The sequence below is a fragment of the Leuciscus leuciscus genome (assembly GCF_965113295.1).
Source record: "Leuciscus leuciscus genome assembly, chromosome: 4".
Lineage (NCBI taxonomy): Eukaryota > Metazoa > Chordata > Actinopteri > Cypriniformes > Leuciscidae > Leuciscus > Leuciscus leuciscus.
This window is the reverse complement of record NC_138728.1, coordinates 48,963,010-48,983,721: the sequence shown is the minus strand read 5'-3', so window position 1 is coordinate 48,983,721 and position 20,712 is coordinate 48,963,010. Positions and strand designations below refer to the sequence as shown.

The following is a 20,712-nucleotide window of genomic DNA, read 5'->3' as shown; positions in this document are numbered from 1 at the left end:
CTTGATCTTTGTATTTTGTCCAGTTCATCTGATGCTGAAAGAGATCTGATAACCACAGCTGTGATCTGAGCCTTATCTACACTGAGAGACCCGCAGCCTGTCTCCGCTATCACGGTCATCTCTGTCTACTGCCAAAAGAGACTCTTTTTGATATTTTCTTTTACAAAGTTTTTGTGTTTTGTTTTTTATCGCCCTCTCTGCGGGTTGCCTGTTTTGCCATTATCTCTCAAGAAGAGGATTTGTGTTCTACATTATTGCCACCCTGTGTTGCCACCCTGTGATCTCATTAAAGACTCTATTTTTGTTAATTCGCTATTGGGTCCTCTCTTACCTGCATAACAGAAGAATCCGACCAACAATGGATCCAGCGACTCCTAATCCAATCCTGTCTGCAGTCGAGATCCAGGGAGCGATGATCGGCCGGCATGAGGAGGAGTTGTCCTCCGCTCGACGTGCCGTTGAGACCCTGGCTGCCCAAGTCTCTGATCTCACCGAACAGATCCATCATCTTCGCCTTGACCCACCGGTCGCTTCCAGGGCTTCCGAACCTCCCGAACCCAGAGTCAATAACCCCCCGTGCTACGCGGGTGAGCCCTCTGAATGCCGCTCGTTTCTCACTCAGTGTGATGTGGTTTTTTCTCTCCAGCCCTCCACATACTCCAGGAACAGAGCCCGTATTGCCTACGTTATATCTCTCCTCACCGGACGGGCCCGGGAATGGGGAACGGCGATTTGGGAGGCGGAGGCTGAATGTACTCACCAGTATCAGGACTTTAAGGAGGAAATGATACGAGTTTTTGATCGTTCTATTTTTGGAGAAGAGGCTTCCCGGGTCTTGTCATCTTTGTGTCAGGGTAAGCGATCCGTTACAGACTATTCAATTGAGTTTCGGACTCTCGCTACCTCTTGCGACTGGAACCCGCCGGCCTTACTCGCCCGTTTTCTGGAGGGGCTCGGTGCTGAAGTAAAGGATGAGATCCTCTCCCGAGAAGTTCCTATCAGTGTGGATTCCCTGATTGAACTCGCTATCCGCATTGAGAGACGGTTCGACCTTCGTCGCCGAGTTCGCGGAAAGGAGTCCGCCTTCTCTGTTACCTCTTTCTCCGCATCTCTACCGTCTTCTTTCGCCTGCTCGGACTCCGAGCCCATGCAGCTGGGGGGCATCCGCATTTCGGCTAAGGAAAAGGAGCGGAGAATCACCAACCGCCTCTGCCTGTATTGCGGTTCAGCTGCTCATTTTGTGTCCTCCTGCCCTGTAAAAGCCAGAGCTCACCAGTAACAGGGGAGCTACTGGTGAGCGCGACTACTCTGGTCTCTCCTTCAAGGTCCAGCACTACTTTTTCGGTCCATCTCCGCTGGACCGGCTCGTCGGCTACTTGCAGCCCTTTGATAGACTCTGGGGCGGAAGGCTGTTTTATGGATGAGAACTGGGCTCGAGAACATGATATTCCTCTCAAGGAATTAGAAGATCCCACGGCCCTGTTCGCTTTGGACGGTAGTTCTCTCCCCAGGATTCAGCGTGAGACGCTGCCTTTAACCCTCACTGTCTCTGATAATCATAGCGAGACCATTTCTTTTTTAATTTTTCAGTCTCCTTTCACTCCTATTGTTTTAGGCCATCCCTGGCTAGTCCGTCATAATCCCTCTATTAATTGGGCTAAGAATACTATCCTTTCCTGGAGCATTTCTTGTCATGTTGAGTGTCTAATGTCTGCTGTTCCTCCCGTTTCCTCTGTCTCTATTTCTCAGGAGGAGTCTGGTGATTTGACGGGGGTGGCGGAGGAGTATCACGATCTCCAGACGGTGTTCAGTAGGTCCCGGGCCACTTCTCTCCCTCCACATCGTTCGTATGATTGTTGTATAGATCTTCTCCCGGGAACTACTCCCCCCCCGGGGAAGACTATACTCGTTGTCAGGTCCCGAACGTAAAGCTCTCGAAGATTATTTATCCGTAGCCCTCGACGCCGGTACTATTGTCCCCTCCTCCTCTCCCGCCGGAGCGGGGTTTTTCTTTGTTCAAAAGAAGGACGGGTCCTTACGTCCCTGCATCGATTATCGAGGGCTGAATGACATAACGGTTAAGAATCGTTACCCGCTCCCTCTTAAGTCATCAGCTTTCGAGATCTTGCAGGGAGCTACATTTTTTACTAAACTGGACCTTCGTAACGCTTACCATCTCGTACGCATCAGGGAGGGGGACGAGTGGAAGACGGCGTTTAACACGCCGTTAGGGCACTTTGAATATCGGGTCCTTCCTTTCGGCCTCGTCAACGCTCCAGCTGTCTTTCAGGCACTGATAAATGACGTCCTGAGAGACATGCTGAACATTTTTGTTTTCGTTTACCTTGACGATATCCTGATCTTTTCGCCGTCACTCCAGATCCATGTCCAGCACGTCCGACGCGTCCTCCAGCGCCTTTTAGAGAACCGTCTTTATGTAAAGGCTGAGAAGTGCACTTTTCATGCCTCTTCCGTCACGTTTCTCGGTTCTGTTATTTCTGCCGAAGGTATTCAGATGGATCCTGCTAAGGTCCAAGCTGTCATTGATTGGCCCGTTCCAAAGTCACGCGTCGAGCTTCAGCGTTTTCTCGGCTTCGCTAATTTTTATCGACGCTTTATCCGTAATTTCAGTCAGGTGGCTGTCCCTCTGACAGCTCTTACTTCTGTCAAGACGCGCATTTGTTGGTCCGATTCCGCCCAGGGGGCTTTTGATCTTCTCAAGAAACGCTTTACGTCCGCGCCTATCCTTGTTACACCTGACATTTCTAGACAGTTCATTGTTGAAGTCGACGCGTCAGAGGTGGGCGTGGGAGCTATTCTTTCTCAGCGCTCTCTCTCTGACAACAAGATCCACCCTTGCGCGTATTTCTCTCATCGCCTGTCGCCATCTGAACGTAACTATGATGTGGGAAATCGCGAACTGCTCGCCATCCGCTTAGCCCTAGGCGAATGGCGACAGTGGTTGGAGGGAGCGACCGTTCCTTTTATCGTTTGGACAGACCATAGGAACCTTGAGTATATTCGTTCTGCCAAACGACTAAACGCGCGTCAGGCTCGTTGGTCAATGTTTTTTGCTCGTTTCGAATTTGTAATTTCCTATCGTCCAGGCTCTAAGAACACCAAGCCTGATGCGTTATCTCGTGTCTTTAATTCCTCTGAAGTCTCAATGGACCCCGAGGGAGTTATCCCTGAGGGGCGTGTCGTCGGATTGACTGTCTGGGGAATTGAGAGGCAAGTTAAACGAGCGCTCGCTCACACTCCTTCGCCGCGCACCTGTCCAAAGAACCTTCTTTTTGTTCCTGTCCCGACTCGTCTGGCCGTTCTTCAGTGGGCCCACTCTTCCAAATTAGCAGGCCATCCCGGCGTCCGGGGCACGCTCGCGTCCGTCCGTCAGCGTTTTTGGTGGCCCACTCGGGAACGTGACGCACGTCGTTTCGTGGCGGCTTGCTCCATCTGCGCGCAGACTAAGTCTGGGAACTCTCCTCCCGCCGGACTTCTCAGACCACTTCCAATTCCTTCACGACCGTGGTCACACATCGCCTTAGATTTTATAACCGGACTTCCTCCGTCGGCGGGCAAGACGGTTATTCTCACGGTTATTGATCGGTTCTCTAAGGCGGCTCATTTTATTCCCCTCGCAAAACTTCCTTCTGCTAGAGAGACGGCGCAAATTGTCATCGAGAATATTTTCAGAATTCATGGTCTTCCGTCGGACATCGTGTCGGACAGAGGTCCGCAGTTCACGTCTCAGTTTTGGAGAGAGTTTTCTCGTTTGATTGGGGCTTCCGTCAGTCTCTCGTCCGGCTTCCACCCCCAATCTAATGGGCAAGCCGAACGGGCCAATCAGTCTGTTGGTCGCATTTTACGCAGCCTTGCCTTCCGTAACCCTGCGTCTTGATCAGAGCAGCTTCCCTGGGCTGAATACGCCCATAACTCGCTTCCTTCGTCTGCAACCGGTCTGTCACCTTTTCAGAGTAGTCTTGGGTACCAACCTCCGCTGTTCTCGTCTCAACTCGCCGATTCTTGCGTTCCCTCCGCTCAAGCTTTTGTCCAACGTTGTAAGCGCACGTGGAGGAGAGTCAGGTCTGCTCTTTGCCGTTATAGAGATCAGACTGTGAGAGCTGCTAACAAGCGTAGAACTAAGAGCCCTAGATATTCTCGTGGCCAGAAGGTATGGCTCTCCACTCTCAATCTTCCTCTTAAGTCTGCGTCTCGTAAGTTGACCCCGCGTTTCATCGGTCCGTTCCGTATTTCTCAGATCATTAGTCCTGTCGTGGTGCGACTTCTTCTCCCTCGTTACCTTCGCCGTGTCCACCCGGTCTTCCACGTCTCTTGTGTTAAGCCCGCTCTTCGTGCTCCCACTCGTCCTCCTCCCGCCCCTATTCTTGTCGAGGGCGCTCCTATCTATAGGGTCCGCAAGATTCTGGACATGCGTCCCCGGGGTCGTGGTCATCAATTTCTGGTAGATTGGGAGGGGTACGGGCCCGAGGAGAGAAGTTGGGTTCCCTCTCGGGACGTGCTGGACCGGTCTCTCATCGATGATTTCCTCCGTAGCCACCAGGTTCCCTCCTCGGGAGCGCCAGGGGGCGCTCATTGACGGGGGGGGGGGTACTGTCATGTATTGTCATGTCTTGTCATGTTGTCTTGTTCTTGATCTTTCTCTCTACTCTGTCTCCCTCTGCTGGGGTTTTGGAGTTACTGTTTCTTTCCCTTCTCCCTTCCTCCAGCTGTTCCTCATCTTCTCTAACTACCTTGTTTACTCTCTTCCCACCTGTTCCCTCTCCCCTCTGATTAGGTCCCTATTTCTCTGTCTGTTTCTGCTTCTTTCCTTGTCGGATTCTCACTAGATTATCTCATGCAAGAAGCGATCAACAGTCCTGTTTGTCTTGTCCGAGTCCTGTCCTGTCCCGTTGGCATCTGCCTGGTGAGCGCGATCTATACCATAGTAATCATCTTGATCTTTGTATTTTGTCCAGTTCATCTGATGCTGAAAGAGATCTGATAACCACAGCTGTGATCTGAGCCTTATCTACACTGAGAGACCCGCAGCCTGTCTCCGCTATCACGGTCATCTCTGTCTGCTGCCAAAAGAGACTCTTTTTGATATTTTCTTTTACAAAGTTTTTGTGTTTTGTTTTTTATCGCCCTCTCTGCGGGTTGCCTGTTTTGCCATTATCTCTCAAGAAGAGGATTTGTGTTCTACATTATTGCCACCCTGTGTTGCCACCCTGTGATCTCATTAAAGACTCTATTTTTGTTAATTCGCTATTGGGTCCTCTCTTACCTGCATAACACATTGAATATAATTTATTCTTTGTAGAATAATTTTATTCTATTCTAGCCTTTGATCGGGTGGAATGGGATTACCTTTTCTGTGTGTGCTACAGAAATTCAGTTTTGGCAACACGTTCATATCCTGGATAAAACTTTCATATTCCTCCCCAATATGTTCAGTCTGGACCAATGAAGTATCGTCCTCTATTTTCCCCTTGAAACGTGGCACTAGACAAGACTGCTCACTTGCACCTTTGCTTTTTGCATTGGTAATTGAACCCTTGGCAATTGCCATTCGTAGTGAGCAGGCCATACAGGGAATTAGGAGAGCTGGTGCTGTTCACAACATTTCCTTATACGCCGATGATGTGTTGCTCTATATCTCCGATCCAGATGTTTCTTTACCCGAAGTTTTGAGAATTTTTAATTCCTTTAGCCTCTTCTCCAGTTATAAATTGAATATAAATAAAAGTGAGTTATATCCAATACATTTTCCAATTTATGATTTACCAATGAGTGCTTCAATGTTTAAAGTTGCTTCCCATATTTTTAAATATTTAGGAGTAATATTTACACGTAAGTGCTTTGATCTCTTCAAGGCTAATTTTACCACGCTTATCCAACGAGTGCAGAAAGATTTTACTCAAGGTCAAGGTGAACTTTATTATCCCACAAGGGGAAATTCATGTGGTCATTCATTACGTGCCTTTGTCACAACATATTCTCTAAAAACAGAGACACCACAGTCTGTCATGACACGCACACAAATAGATAGATCCAAGTGCAAATTTAATAGGGTAATCCGTAATCGTAAGTCATCCAGGCCAAGGGTCAAAAATCCATACAAAGGCAGTCCAAAACAAGAAACAAAAGAGGCAAAAGATCTCCGAAGTGCAAGTGACATTAAACAAGGATTCCATGAAAATGAATAAAACAGACAGGGTATAAATAAGCAGATACAAACAATGTGAGTGGAAACAGCTGTGTGCAAATTACCAGTAATGAGTACAGGCAAAGGCTTATGGGAAATGCAGTTCCTAATGTGATGGTGACGGTATGGGAAGAGACCTCTAGTGGACACCCAGGGAACACCAACCAGACACTGTGACACAATCAAACCAGTAAACATACACTCACCTAAAGGATTATTAGGAACACCATACTAATACTCTGTTTGACCCCCTTTCGCCTTCAGAACTGCCTTAATTCTACGTGGCATTGATTCAACAAGGTGCTGAAAGCATTCTTTAGAATTGTTGGCCCATATTGATAGGATAGCATCTTGCAGTTGATGGAGATTTGTGGGATGCACTTCCAGGGCACGAAGCTCCCGTTCCACCACATCCCAAAGATGCTCTATTGGGTTGAGATCTGGTGACTGTGGGGGCCATTTTAGTACAGTGAACTCATTGTCATGTTCAAGAAACCAATTTGAAATGATTCGAGCTTTGTGACATGGTGCATTATCCTGCTGGAAGTAGCCATCAGAGGATGTGGGTACATGGTGGTCATAAAGGGATGGACATGGTCAGAAACAATGCTCAGGTAGGCCGTGGCATTTAAACGATGCCCAGTTGGCACTAAGGGGCCTAAAGTGTGCCAAGAAAACATCCCCCACACCATTACACCACCACCACCAGCCTGCACAGTGGTAACAAGGCATGATGGATCCATGTTCTCATTCTGTTTACGCCAAATTCTGACTCTACCATCTGAATGTCTCAACAGAAATCGAGACTCATCAGACCAGGCAACATTTTTCCAGTCTTCAACTGTCCAATTTTGGTGAGCTCATGCAAATTGTAGCCTCTTTTTCCTATTTGTAGTGGAGATGAGTGGTACCCGGTGGGGTCTTCCGCTGTTGTAGCCCATCCGCCTCAAGGTTGTGCGTGTTGTGGCTTCACAAATGCTTTGCTGCATACCTCGGTTGTAACGAGTGGTTATTTCAGTCAAAGTTGCTCTTCTATCAGCTTGAATCAGTCGGCCCATTCTCCTCTGACCTCTAGCATCAACAAGGCATTTTCGCCCACAGGACTGCCGCATACTGGATGTTTTTCCCTTTTCACACCATTCTTTGTAAACCCTAGAAATGGTTGTGCGTGAAAATCCCAGTAACTGAGCAGATTGTGAAATACTCAGACCGGCCCGTCTGGCACCAACAACCATGCCACGCTCAAAATTGCTTAAATCACCTTTCTTTCCCATTCTGACATTCAGTTTGGAGTTCAGGAGATTGTCTTGACCAGGACCACACCCCTAAATGCATTGAAGCAACTGCCATGTGATTGGTTGATTAGATAATTGCATTAATGAGAAATTGAACAGGTGTTCCTAATAATCCTTTAGGTGAGTGTATATATATATATATATATATATATATATATATATATAAAGAATTAACAATAACAGAAATGAACAGTGACAATATATACAAAAATAACAACACTGCAAAAATGACAATCACAATCCAACATCTAACGTTAAAAATGACATATTATCAGGTAGCTAAAAATGTGATAGCTTGCGATGTGCTTGATCATTATACAATCTGATCGCCGTAGGTACAAATGATTTATTGTACCTTTCTGTTCTAATTCTCTGTTGTAAAATTCTACCAGTTGACCTATTACTTCTCATAAATGTATGATGGAGAGGGGGAGTGGGGTCATTGAGGATTTGGTCAGTCTTTTTTAAGATAAGCTCATTGTACAGCTGAGCTGCCGACACCTGGTCAAGTCCGATGATCTTACTGGCCATCTTGATCATGCGCTGCAGTCTCTTTTGGTCCTTAACATGCATGTTGCCAAACACACAGATAAGGCCAAAGGACATAACAATCTGGAGGAGACTTTTATACAACATTACAATAATGTGTCTGTCTTTTATTATATAGTTATATAGAAAAAATTATATAGTTCCCTAAGGAAGTACATATCCGCTAATGCATTTTCATAGTTTTGTTCAGTGCACATTCCATTAAAAGTTAGTTTAGAATCAGTTTCAACTCCCAAGTATTTATAGGTTGAGACCCTCTCCACTAATTCACCATTGATCTTAGAGGGGGGAACTATTATTCTGTTTTTGCTAAAAATCTATGACCATCTCTTCTTATTGATTTCAAGAAAATGATCAGAACACCACTGAGTGAAACCCTGTAATTCCCTCTGAAATCCACTCACAGAAGAAATGTCAGACTTTAAAAAACCAACCAGTGCTGTGTCGTCAGCATATTTAAAATAGGTGTAGGCTGAAGAAGAAGCTTGACAGCTGTTGGTGTATAATGTGTATAGGACAGAACGCATCCTTGTGGTGCCCCTGTATATTTATATTTTTTTTGTGGATGATATAAATGACTACAGTCCGTCAAGAAGTCATAGATCCATAAAATCAATTGGGGATTTACTCCCAAATGCACCAATTTTCTCACCAGCAGGTGGGGTTGGATCGTATTGAAAGCGCTGCTGAAGTCAATGAACACAATCTTGACCAGGCTCTCAGCATGCTCAATGTGCTCATGAGTGCTGTTAATCAAGGATAGCAGCGCATCCTCAACACCTCTCTCTGCACGATAGGCAAATTGATTCGGGTCTAAAAGAGGTGAAACCTCATGGAGAAGTTGTTTTAAAATGATTTTTTCCAAACATTTCATAAGTGCAGAGGTAAGGGCAACAGGGCGCAGATCATTGAGTTCCTTAGGTCTATTGTTTTTAGGCACAGGCACTATTAGGGATTGTTTCCATAAATCCGGAACGACATCTGTATCTAGTGACAGCTGGAACAACCTATGAAAGGGCTGTGCCAACTGATCAGCACACACCTTTAGTGTCCTGCAGCTGATACCATCAGGTCCACAAGTAATATTTAATTAGGAGATTAGTAATAAGTAATTAAGTAATAAGTAATCTCTGTGATCGTTGCCATCAGGACCCTGCTGATCTACTACATATGTTTTGGTTATGTCCATCCTTAACTTCTTTTTGGCTATCATATTAGTGACAAAGAGACAGATTGAGCCTTGCCCTTTGGTTGCACTTTTTGGACTTTCTCCAAATGTCACTGGCTTGTCTGGAAATGCTGCAAAGGCTTTTGCCTTCTCAACATTATTAGCTAGACGGCGCATTCTTCTGCTATGGAAACAAAATCTCCCTCCATCTTTTGATGACTGGCTGAAGAGATGTTATGAGCTTCATATCTTTTTTCACTATTCTCCTGCATATGTATCCTGGTATTATTCTAAAAGTTCAATAAACAGATTTAAAAATAAAACATTTTTTGAAGAAATTTAAGGGTAAATGTAAATGATATATTTTCAATTCAAAATAAAGTAATTAAAAAAAGTAATTTATTCTTAGATACTTTTGGGAAACACAGCCAAGACCAGTGTGTGATAGCAATGTCTGATTGCCAAACTAATGTCATGTGGACTGTTGCTGTATGTCTTTGTAGATTGTCTGGCTGTATGGTGACAGAGGAAGGCTGTGGTTATGTGTCTTCAGCTCTGAGTTCAAACCCATCACACCTGAGAGAGCTGGATCTGAGCTTCAATCACCCAGGAGATTCAGGAGTCAAGCTGCTCACTGATAAACTGGAGGATCCAAACTACAGACTGGATAAACTCAAGTATGTAGAGCATGAAGAGTTGATTAAACAACTCCAAAAACAGCATTTCAATTTTCACTTATTACTCTCATTACTACATTTACAAAAGTTCTTATTGAGAATTTACAGAGGATTATCTCTAGTTATGCTACGAGCTGTTGAATGCTTCATTCTGATTGGCTGACGAACATTATAAGGTGTGCAGTTATTTATAGTAAATGCACAGGTAAAGTAGTTCTACGCGGGTCTTGACTGCATTACAGTTCCATATCACTTTACAAAATGATTTCAGTTATTTCAGAGGTCCTGACAGCATACAACAGCAAAACAACCAAAACCCACAAAGACAAAGAAAATATAACAAACAACAGGATATTAATCCCAAACCATTTCCATGATTTTCCTACAAAAATAAATTATTCACTTTATTATTCACATATAAAATACGATGGTAAAGCCATCAGGGCCAGGAGATTTGCCATTCTGAAGTGAATGAATTGCCTCTTGTACTTCTGTGGTAGACACAGTCCAAATCATTTGTGGAGACATCGTTAACGCAGGGGAATATTAGTTGATCAAATTTTTGGGCCATTCCACAATTTTGAGTTACATTCTGATGAATAATGATTAGAATAGTATTTTGAAATTAATTTCCTCCGGGTCGGAAACCTCCACCGTTAGATTTAATCTTAGGGACCAATCTAGATGCACGGACACTTCAAGATTGAAAAAGCAAGTGATTTGTTAGCTTTTTCACCAAAAAAAATAAAAAATGCTGCCTAACGCTCAACAATTGCTTTTCAACTTTGTGAGTTAGAAGTAAGCTACACTTTGAATGAAATTGGAGACGTTTTTTATAAATTGTGGGTGAATGGGGTCAGAGAATATTGGAGGTGCAGTTTAGAAAGTTATATATTAACTTTTCTGCCATCCTGACATTCTCAGATCTCCTCAACTGACACACATGCAATTATTAGTCCATGGATGTAGGTTTTGAAGGCCTCCCACAGTGTGATGCTGCTAATAGAAATATTGTAATTTATTTCAATATATATATTTAAATGAGATGTGAGGAAATATTTGAAGTTGTTATCAGAAAGTAAATGTGAACTAAATCTCCATTGTTTAGAATAAGTTCTGTCTTGTGTAAACCTTAAATCCAAAGAAGGGCATGATTGGACATGATGGTGCGTTCAAGTCCTCCTGGGAAGTTCGTGTTTACGACGGCATTGCGTTCAAGTCACTTTCCTCAGAGTAAAATGGCAGTGTACTTTCTCTAATTAATTACACAAAAATACAACAAGGTTCTTAAACTCTATTTCTAGTTTTTTTATGTTTTTAATTAATTTATAAAGCCACTGCAAACTTTGTCGTTACATATTACATTGTTATTTTATAATGCCATCATATTCTGTGTAGGCAATTAGCTTACTTCGCTGTAAATAGAAAAGCCTGACAATATCACTGTATTGTGGTATTCCACCATGTTTCTCACTGACACGACCACAACTCGTAAATATCAGGGCTTAAAGAAAATCCTGAGCTTCCCACTCGTATTTACGATATTGTGGTGGCATTCATGTGCGTTCAACTCGTAAATACGATCTTTATGAGATGACTTGAACACACCATGACTATACTATGATAGTCACAGGAATTGACAGTGTATCATTCTATCATCCAAAAGAAAATAAATCAATCCTGTCACTGTGTGTTTTGTAGTGTGGATCATGGAGGAGAGATCAGGGTTACAGCAGGACTACGAAAATGTATGTCTACACACACACACACACACACACACACACACACACACACACACACTATATAAACAGTGAACATGATTACTGTGTGATTGTGTGTGTTGAACACATGCTCTTTTTCTCTCGCTCTCTCGCTCTCTCACACACACACACACACACACACACACACACACACACACACACACACACTCTCTCTCTCTCTCTCTCTCTCTCTCTCTATATATATATATATATATATAAACAGTGAACAGGGTTACTGTGTGATTGTGTGTGTTGAACACATGCTCTCTCTCTCTCACACACACACACACACACTCTGTCTGTCTCTCTCTCTCTCTCTCTCTCTCTCTCTCTCACACACACACACACACACACACACACACACACACACACACACACACACACACACACACACACACACACACAGTCACACATTCAATTACACACACACACACACACACACACTCTCTCGCTCTATATAAACTGAACAGGATTACTGTGTGATTGTGTGTGTTGAACACATGCTCTCTCTCTCTCTCGACCGACGTCATTTTCGCGCGAAGAAGAACATAGTAAACTACAATGGATGACATACAGCAGATCTTGTTCTTGCTCCTCGACATGTTTGTCACAAGAAGACAAGCGCCGACATTAGGCTTTTCTCAATATCAAGTACGCAAAGTTTGTACTTGTCATGTGCGTTCTTAAAAGCGTCACTCAGCTCTGCTACTCTGGTTATCTCTGTTAGTCTGTATGTACATTTTAAGCAACAATAAAACGAAATATGTTATAAAACACCACTCTGCCTCTTTTCGTTTTCATTTAAATAAATTAAACATTATAGGGACACAAATGTGGTTCATGCGCAACGCATATTGATTATTCACGGCACGTTATACGTTATTCTATTTATAACAAAACGAAATTTAAAACACAACCCTAACATTACCTCTTTTCGTTTAAATAAAAAATAAATTACACATATTCCAGGCAATATATGCATTTGTACAAATGTTGCAATAAACATCAGTGATATTCTTGTAATAAAAAAATTACAAAAAAACATATTTCTTTTTGTAAAATTTCAGTTTTATCAATAATAGCCAATATAAAAGTTTAAGTAAAAGGTACAAGAAGCTATACAATAAGAAATAAAGCAAACAATTCAGTCAAATATCCAAATGCAGCGCTCTAGTCTAACATTACAACAGTAAAGTTAAATACAAATAGTAAACTTAGCCCTCAGCCAAAACGATTGACAGGGAACGAATTATATATTCACGAGACCAAAGATCGCCCGTTAGGCCTACACAAGACGAATTATATCTCATGTTTAACCACTACCGTCGGAGTCAGCGGCGAACGTCAGAAGAACTAGCCGAGGAAAGGCTCATCCAGCCGGGAAACATGAGCGCCGAGCGCCCGCTGATCGCATGGATCTCACAACCGGGAAAAAAAAAAAATCTTCTTTATAAATAAACCACAGATTTGAGCTTTAAACAACTACATTCTCGCCTGAAAAACTCTTAAAATTACATTTCGTGACACAGTAACAGTAGTATTATATTAAACTGTATATTAAAAAATGGCGCTTCTTATGTTGTCATTCCCCTTGTAGCACGCGCAAGTGATGATTCTCTGTCAACCAATCAACGTCCTGCAGTGAGTCTAGCTCCACCTTTTAGTACCGTACCACTGTGCTAGGTACCCCAATGGAAGGGTACCTAAAAAGTGGTACGGTACGGTTCGGCATTTTGGTACCATTCACAACTTTTGATAGTGGAAACGCAAATAAATGCGTACCGTTCCGTACCGTACCGCTCAGTGGAAACGAGCCATTATAGACAAACTGTAATTGCTGACAGGAAGGTACCACATTCGGCAAGACAAACGCAACCAACGTGATTATCTGTAAGTAATGTATACCACTATCAAAAACAATAGCATAATACGGATCTCTATGTTACAGAATGAAATATCCAAAATACTGGCCAGTTAACCTTTCACAAAGTCATCATAAAAACATTCATTAAAGCAGTGTTTCTCAACGGGTGGGTCGTTTTGAGTAGGTCGCGGAGTGTGCAGTCAAAGAAACAAGCGTAATTCTGTTTTTCTGACGCTAGACTTTTATTTTAAAAGACGTGCGTGATAGCGGTTGACTCTTCTATCAGTGCATGAGAAAAACGCGTTGTCCTCATTTAGTATCCACGGCCAGGTGAGATGTTGTGAAGTTTTATGTCAGTGTCAATTATTCTAACGTTATTTTTGTAACTATATTTCTAAATGACTGTGGTCTCACATACCAACTTATTTTATATTAACAAAAACTATTTCTGAACTGCTATTTAATAGTATTACCTTATACTCTTTATTCATCATCAGTATGTGTCATATTCTTATACAGCCTACAGTATTTAGGCTATATGGGCCATTCTACAGAATTGGTTCAAAGACAGAGTTGGAAACTCTGAATTTTTTTTTTTTCCACAAATTTTGTATGTATGCAAATTGTATAATATCCAAGGTAGGCTACACATTTCTAGTAATTGTGCAGTTAATTATCATATTGTATTTTCAGAAAGTTTTGGAATATTTTTCCTCTCCCCAAATTTGTCACTACCAAATAATTTAATAAGAAGGCTTATATTGATCTATTCATATTTTGTTTACATCTACTTTTGCAATAAAAAAAGTAAAAGTTAAAAAGTAAAAAAAAAAAGTTTTCACAGGTAAATCAATAATTACAATTTGACAATATTTCAAGTGTAATTTACAAGATTTGTTGTATTTTGAATCCAATCTTTCTTTGTAAAAGGCATTAAGTTAATCATACTGTTCTCTTACGAGAGGTTCTCTCGTATTGCGTAAGTTTAGCTTACGCTACGGGTAAAGTCATCTTTTCTCGAGATATGAAGCAAAAAATTATCCTTAATTTTTATATCTTGTCAACGCAGTGCGGCAGCAAGCTGACCTAGAGCAGGCAATCTAGCGTGCTCATAGGCTGCTCTGCGGCAACTGCAGCAGCCTATCACTGAGCCCTTAGCGTGACGTCACGCCCAATGAGCGCGAGCAGCGCGCCTACGCGTCACGGCCCGAGGTGGGGCGTGGCAGAGGGTATAAATACGGGCTGAGAGGCTGCTTTCACTGATTTTTGTCTCTTCAGCGAAGCTCTAGGCATCGCTGATCTCTGAGGAAGCCGCCGTTGAAACCAGCGCTTTGCAAGCCGAGGATTCTGCCTGAGGAAGCCGGCCGCCTTCGCCGCCTTCAGCTATCCCTGCCTGCTTCGCTATCCGGCGAAACATATCCTTTCTATTATGCATTGTATTTCATGTAAAGCTCCGCTCAGCGACAGAGACCGCCATGTCATCTGCACTCTCTGCCTGGGACCGGACCACGCCGCCCTCGCCCTCGCGGCGGGCGGCTGTGAAATGTGCGAAGAACTGCCGATGTCGACCCTGCGGGCTCGACTCGCCTTGTTCGACGCTCCAGCTGTCTCTCCGTCTGCCTCCACCGGGCCGCGCAAGAAGAAGCGCCGCTCTCAGAGGCCACCGGAACCCGCAGCAGCAGCTGAGCGCTCGCCGGAGCCCCTCCCGCGAGCCTCGCTATCTCCATCTCCTCCCCCCCTTCCCGACGCGCAGCGGCCGGCCTTCGCCCGCACTGCCGTCGCCTCGGGGGATGAAGCGGACGACGCTGTTTTAACGGACAGCTGCTCTATCCTGGCCTCGGACAGCAAGGAGTGGTCTGGATCTCTCCGCTCCACCTCCTCTGCACAGGAGTCTAGCCGGTCCCGCGCCAGTGTCGACGCGGAACTGCTCCGCCTCCTCACCAAAGCGGTCGAACAATTGGGACTCGACTGGTCCCCACCGAGGGCGCCCGCGCCTAACCGACTTGACGGGTGTTTTCTGCCTAGCCGCCGCCCAGCGCCTGCCTCTAGGTCAGCACCCTTCCTGCCTGAGCTCCACACTGAGCTCTCTAAGTCGTGGAACGCCCCATTCTCCGCTAGACTCCGCTCACCGGTCTCCTCGACCCTCTCCCAAGTGGACGGGGCCGCCGAGAAGGGATATACTCAAATTCCCCCGGTGGAAGATGCTGTGGCAACGCACCTTTGCCCGCCATCCGCCAGATGGCGCTCAAAGTCTGCCCTGCCGTCCAAGGCCTGCAGGACCACATCAGCACTCGTCGGCCGCGCCTTCTCCGCCGCCGGCCAGGCTGCTTCCGCCCTGCATTCAATGGCTGTGCTCCAGATCCTCCAAGCCGATCTCCTCCGAGAGCTGGACGAGAAAGGCCCGGATCGCGCCGTTCTCACGGACCTACGTAGCGCGACGGACCTCTCCCTTCGCGCCACAAAGTCCGCTGCACAAGCCATCGGGAGATCTATGGCCTCGCTCACCGTCACCGAAAGGCACCTTTGGTTGACGTTGGCGGATATGAGCGAATCCGAGCGTTCAGTGTTCCTCAACGCACCGCTCTCTCCCACCGGCCTGTTCGGCCCAGCGGTCGCCGGGATCGTCGATCGCTTCTCGGAGGTGCAGAAGGCGTCGCAGGCGATGAATCTCTTCCTGCCCCGCCGCTCGAGCTCTTCTGCAGGCCGCTCTCAGCAGCCTCCTGCACGGAACTCTTCTCAGCGCTCTGCCCAGCCTCCGTCTTCGCAGCGACGACAGGGCGGCCGCCCTAGGTCGCGCTCAACCAGCCGTCACAAACCGCCTCCCCCCCGGGGACCCCGGCCCAAGGTGACGCTCAAGCCTGAGCCCGCGAAGTCCTCCTAGCGGCTGCAAGGAGGAAAAGATGGCTGAGTCCCGCTGCGGCCGGACCGCCATCAAAGCGCCCAGCTCTGCCAGTCCCCTTAGAAAAGGCTACTGCAGCAGCTTACATCGCAGCCAACGAGCCAGTAATACAACTCTCTCGCCTGCACACAAACGCCGTTTTCACGGCGACCCAGAGAAATCTCATAAAGAGTATGGTTTCGGGTTTTCCGGCTCACGCCGAAGGTGTCATGAGTGTAGAATTTGTGCCCACGCCCCAGTGCTCACCACTACACACAAACACGATCTCCCCGGTAACGCTCACAGAGCGCACTCTCATAAAGCGGGCACGCGCCGCTCGAGTGCTAAAGGTAGAGAATGTGCCCGCTCTTTCGTGCCCACACCTACCCACTGCCCGCTCTGTCACACAGTTATCCCGGGACGCAGATCCTCTAAAGCTCCCTTACACTGGCCGTGTTGCATATGTAAGCCCTGTGCCCGCTCACGAGCGCGCGCACTTACTATCAAACACGTTAAACCTCATGCCGCTCTCGCGCCACGGGTTTCTAGCATCAAAATGTGCCCCGTCCCCAGTGACCGAGCCGTTATGTGCTGTACAGCCAGTCACCATTGTTCGCGAGCCCCCATATTCGAGCACCGGCAGCGCGCGCGCCGCCCCGTCCTCTCTGATAGAGGTTCCCCATCCCGCCCAGCGCGGCGATCCGAACCCAGAGATCATTCGACCCCTAGCTATGTGTGCGAAAGCATGGCAAGCTATCCAGGGCGTGTCAGAATGGGTGCTGAATACTATAATGCACGGCTATTCGCTTCAATTCGCTCGCCGTCCCCCGCGCTTTCTAGCACGGACAGAGACGAGAGTGAATACAGAAGTAGCGCATCTGCTTCAGGCAGAAATAGCAAAGCTGCTGCACAAAGGGGCTATAGAACAGGTGCATCCTTCTCAGAGCGAGTCGGGCTTTTACAGCCGTTATTTCCTCGTACCCAAGAAGGACGGAGCGCTGAGACCTATTTTAGATCTGAGACATTTGAACAAAGCTCTCATGAGACGGCCGTTCAAAATGATCACAACCAGACAAATCCTCGCGCAAATTCGCCCGGGAGACTGGTTCATCTCTCTCGATCTAAAGGACGCATATTTTCAGATTCAGATAATACCCCGTCACAGGCCATTCTTGAGATTCGCCTTCGACGGTCGGGTATATCAGTACACCGTCCTGCCGTTCGGTCTATCTTTAGCACCCCGTACATTTACGAAGTGCATGGACGCGGCTCTCTCTCCCCTGAGGAGGCAAGGAATGCGGATACTGAATTATCTGGACGACTGGCTAGTCCTCGCGCAGTCAGAGGCAGAGCTTTTGTCTCACAGAACAGCGCTTCTCAGCCATCTGGAATGCTTGGGTCTCTCGGTCAACTGGACCAAGAGCTCATTACTGCCCCGCCAGTCGACTTCCTAGAACTGGACTCGGTGGTTATGACGGCCAGATTGTCAGAGCAGCGCGCGCGCCGCATTCGACATCTCGCCGCGTCTTTCCAGACGGGCAGTCAGGTTCCGCTGAGGACATTCCAGCGAGTCCTGGGGCATATGGCCTCAGCTGCAGCAGTGCTCCAGCTGGGCTTACTGCGCATGCGCCCGCTTCAACGCTGGCTGAAAGCGCGAGTGCCTCACCGAGCCTGGACGGCCGGCCGCTTACGAGTCAGAGTGGATCATGGCTGTGTTTCAGCCCTGCAGCCCTGGCTAGCAGCCGAATGGTATCGCACGGGAGTGACGATGGGAATTGTCTCGCACCGGAAAGTTGTCTCGACAGATGCGTCCAACCTAGGTTGGGGAGCGCTATTAGAGGGCAGACCGGTCTATGGCCCTTGGTCAGACCAGGAGAGTCACCTTCATATAAACTGTCTAGAGATGCTGGCGGTCGAGAAAGCGCTCAAGCACTTCCTCCCATACCTACAGGGCCACCATGTACTAGTCCGCACGGACAACATGTCAGTGGTAGCCTATGTGAACCGTCAGGGCGGTGTCAGATCCAAAACACTCTGCGCCCTGGCGGAACGCCTCCTTGTGTGGGCTCAGCACTCACTGCGCTCGCTGAGAGCCGCGCATGTGCCGGGTCTCCTGAACGAGGGTCCAGACAGACTGTCCAGGAACAAAGTTCCCCTGGGGGAGTGGTCTTTGCATCCCCAAACAGTCCAGTCGCTGTGGCGCCGTTTCGGCAGAGCGGAAGTCGACCTCTTTGCGTCAAAAGACAACGCGCACTGCCCACGGTTCTTTTCCAAGAGCGAGGACGCGCTGGCCCAAACCTGGCCCAGCGGCCCGCTTTACGCTTTTCCCCCTGTCTCTCTGCTGCCACAAGTCATCGGGAGAATCAGGGAAGCGCGCCACACGGTGCTCCTCATAGCCCCGTATTGGGAGAATCAGACGTGGTTCCCAGATCTAATACGGCTGGCGGACACACCCCCCTGGCCGATACCGGTGAGAAGAGACCTTCTCTCTCAAGCCCGCGGCTCGATCTGGCATCCTCATCCAGAGCGCTGGTCTCTGCATGTATGGATAGTCAACGGATACCCGTTGACTTGCCAATAGGGGTTGTGAACACGATCACACAGTCTAGAGCTCCCTCTACGAGACGGCTCTACACATCTAAATGGTCTGTGTTTAATAAATGGTGCACCGCCCAAGGGCTGGATCCACAAACATGTGAGGTGTCGCGTGTGCTTTGTTTCCTCCAAGAGCTGTTGGACATGGGCAGGTCCCCCTCCACGCTCAAAGTATATGTTGCGGCCATATCAGCTTTTTCCGACTCGGCGCTGGGCCGCGCATTAGGGAGGAATGAGTTCATTATCCGCTTCCTTAGAGGAGCTAGGAGGATGAACCCCCCGCGACCCCCCTCGGTTCCTATTTGGGATCTTTCCCTGGTCTTAGAGGCCATGAAAGCGCATCCCTTTGAACCCATGGAAACTGTGGATATGAAATACCTCACGCTCAAAACCGTTTTTCTGATAGCCCTGTCTTCAGTCAAACGTGTGGGTGACCTGCATGCGTTATCAGTTAACGCGGCATGTCTCGAGTTCGGACCTAATGACTCTAAAGTCATTCTCAAACCGAGACACGGTTATGTCCCCAAAGTATTGGGCACACCCTTCAGAGCACAGGTCATTTCTCTCTCAGCTTTGCCGGCTACCGGCAGCGAAGTTGACAGTAATCTCCTTTGCCCTGTCAGAGCGCTGAGAAATTACATTACGCGCTCCGCCGCCATGAGGCGCTCGGAGCAGCTTTTCGTTTCGTTTGGTGGGCGCACCAAGGGTCTCGCCGCCTCGAAACACACTCTGTCCAGATGGATAGTGGACGCTATTGCAGCTGCTTATGCGTCTAAAGACCTGCAATGCCCTTTGGGCATCAGAGCCCACTCTACTAGAGGCATGGCCTCGTCATGGGCTTGGACTAGCGGAATTTCTATTCATGACATTTGTACGGCGGCGGGCTGGGCCTCCCCGTCTACATTTGTTAGATTTTACAATCTAGAAGTTCTCGCCCTGCAGGCTAAACTTTTATCAGTCTAAATCTCGCGTAGGCCGGCCCACTTCTGTGCGCGGGCTACTGCTGTTTGATTTAGCCCTCCTGGTTGAGCTGTACAATATAAGGGTTGGTTAGTCAGACCGGCCGCGCCGTTCTGTTCCCCCTACTATGTGCTTATGTACTTGCGCTAGCCATATCATTGGCCGCCTGGCTCACACTCTCGTGTTCCCCGGGCTTCCCTGGGACTCATTCAGTGGATGCCGGGCGCGCACGGCGTTGACAAGGGAGTTCCCGTAGCGTAAGCTAAACTTACGCAATACGAGAGAACCTCTCGTAAGAGAACGTACTCGGTTACCTAACGTAACCTCTGTTCTCTCTAGAGAGGGAATGAGTATTGCGTAACCCGCCGTGCTCGCGCCACGAGCTCACTCGCTTCTGCGACAAAAACCAGTGAAAGCAGCCTCTCAGCCCGTATTTATACCCTCTGCCACGCCCCGCCTCGGGCCGTGACGCGTAGGCGCGCTGCTCGCGCTCATTGGGCGTGACGTCACGCTAAGGGCTCAGTGATAGGCTGCTGCAGTTGCCGCAGAGCAGCCTATGAGCACGCTAGATTGCCTGCTCTAGGTCAGCTTGCTGCCGCACTGCGTTGACAAGATATAAAAATTAAGGATAATTTTTTGCTTCATATCTCGAGAAAAGATGACTTTACCCGTAGCGTAAGCTAAACTTACGCAATACTCGTTCCCTCTCTAGAGAGAACAGAGGTTACGTTAGGTAACCGAGTACGATTTCAAAGTTAAGG

General features: G+C 47.2%; 1 protein-coding gene across 3 annotated transcripts in view; it reads left to right on the top strand.

The window, feature by feature from the left end:
* LOC309496967 (NLR family CARD domain-containing protein 3-like) overlaps window positions 1-20,712 on the top strand; it is a 291,539-nt gene that overhangs the window by 259,416 nt on the left and 11,411 nt on the right. For 2 of the 3 annotated variants that reach the window (XM_082167162.1, XM_082167164.1), the window contains 2 exons: window positions 9,721-9,894; window positions 11,596-11,642. The exons of the other annotated variant lie outside the window; for it this stretch is intronic. In XM_082167162.1, the coding sequence (XP_082023288.1) occupies window positions 9,721-9,894; window positions 11,596-11,642 (221 nt within the window). The remainder of the gene's footprint in view (window positions 1-9,720; window positions 9,895-11,595; window positions 11,643-20,712) is intronic. 3 annotated transcript variants of the gene reach the window in all.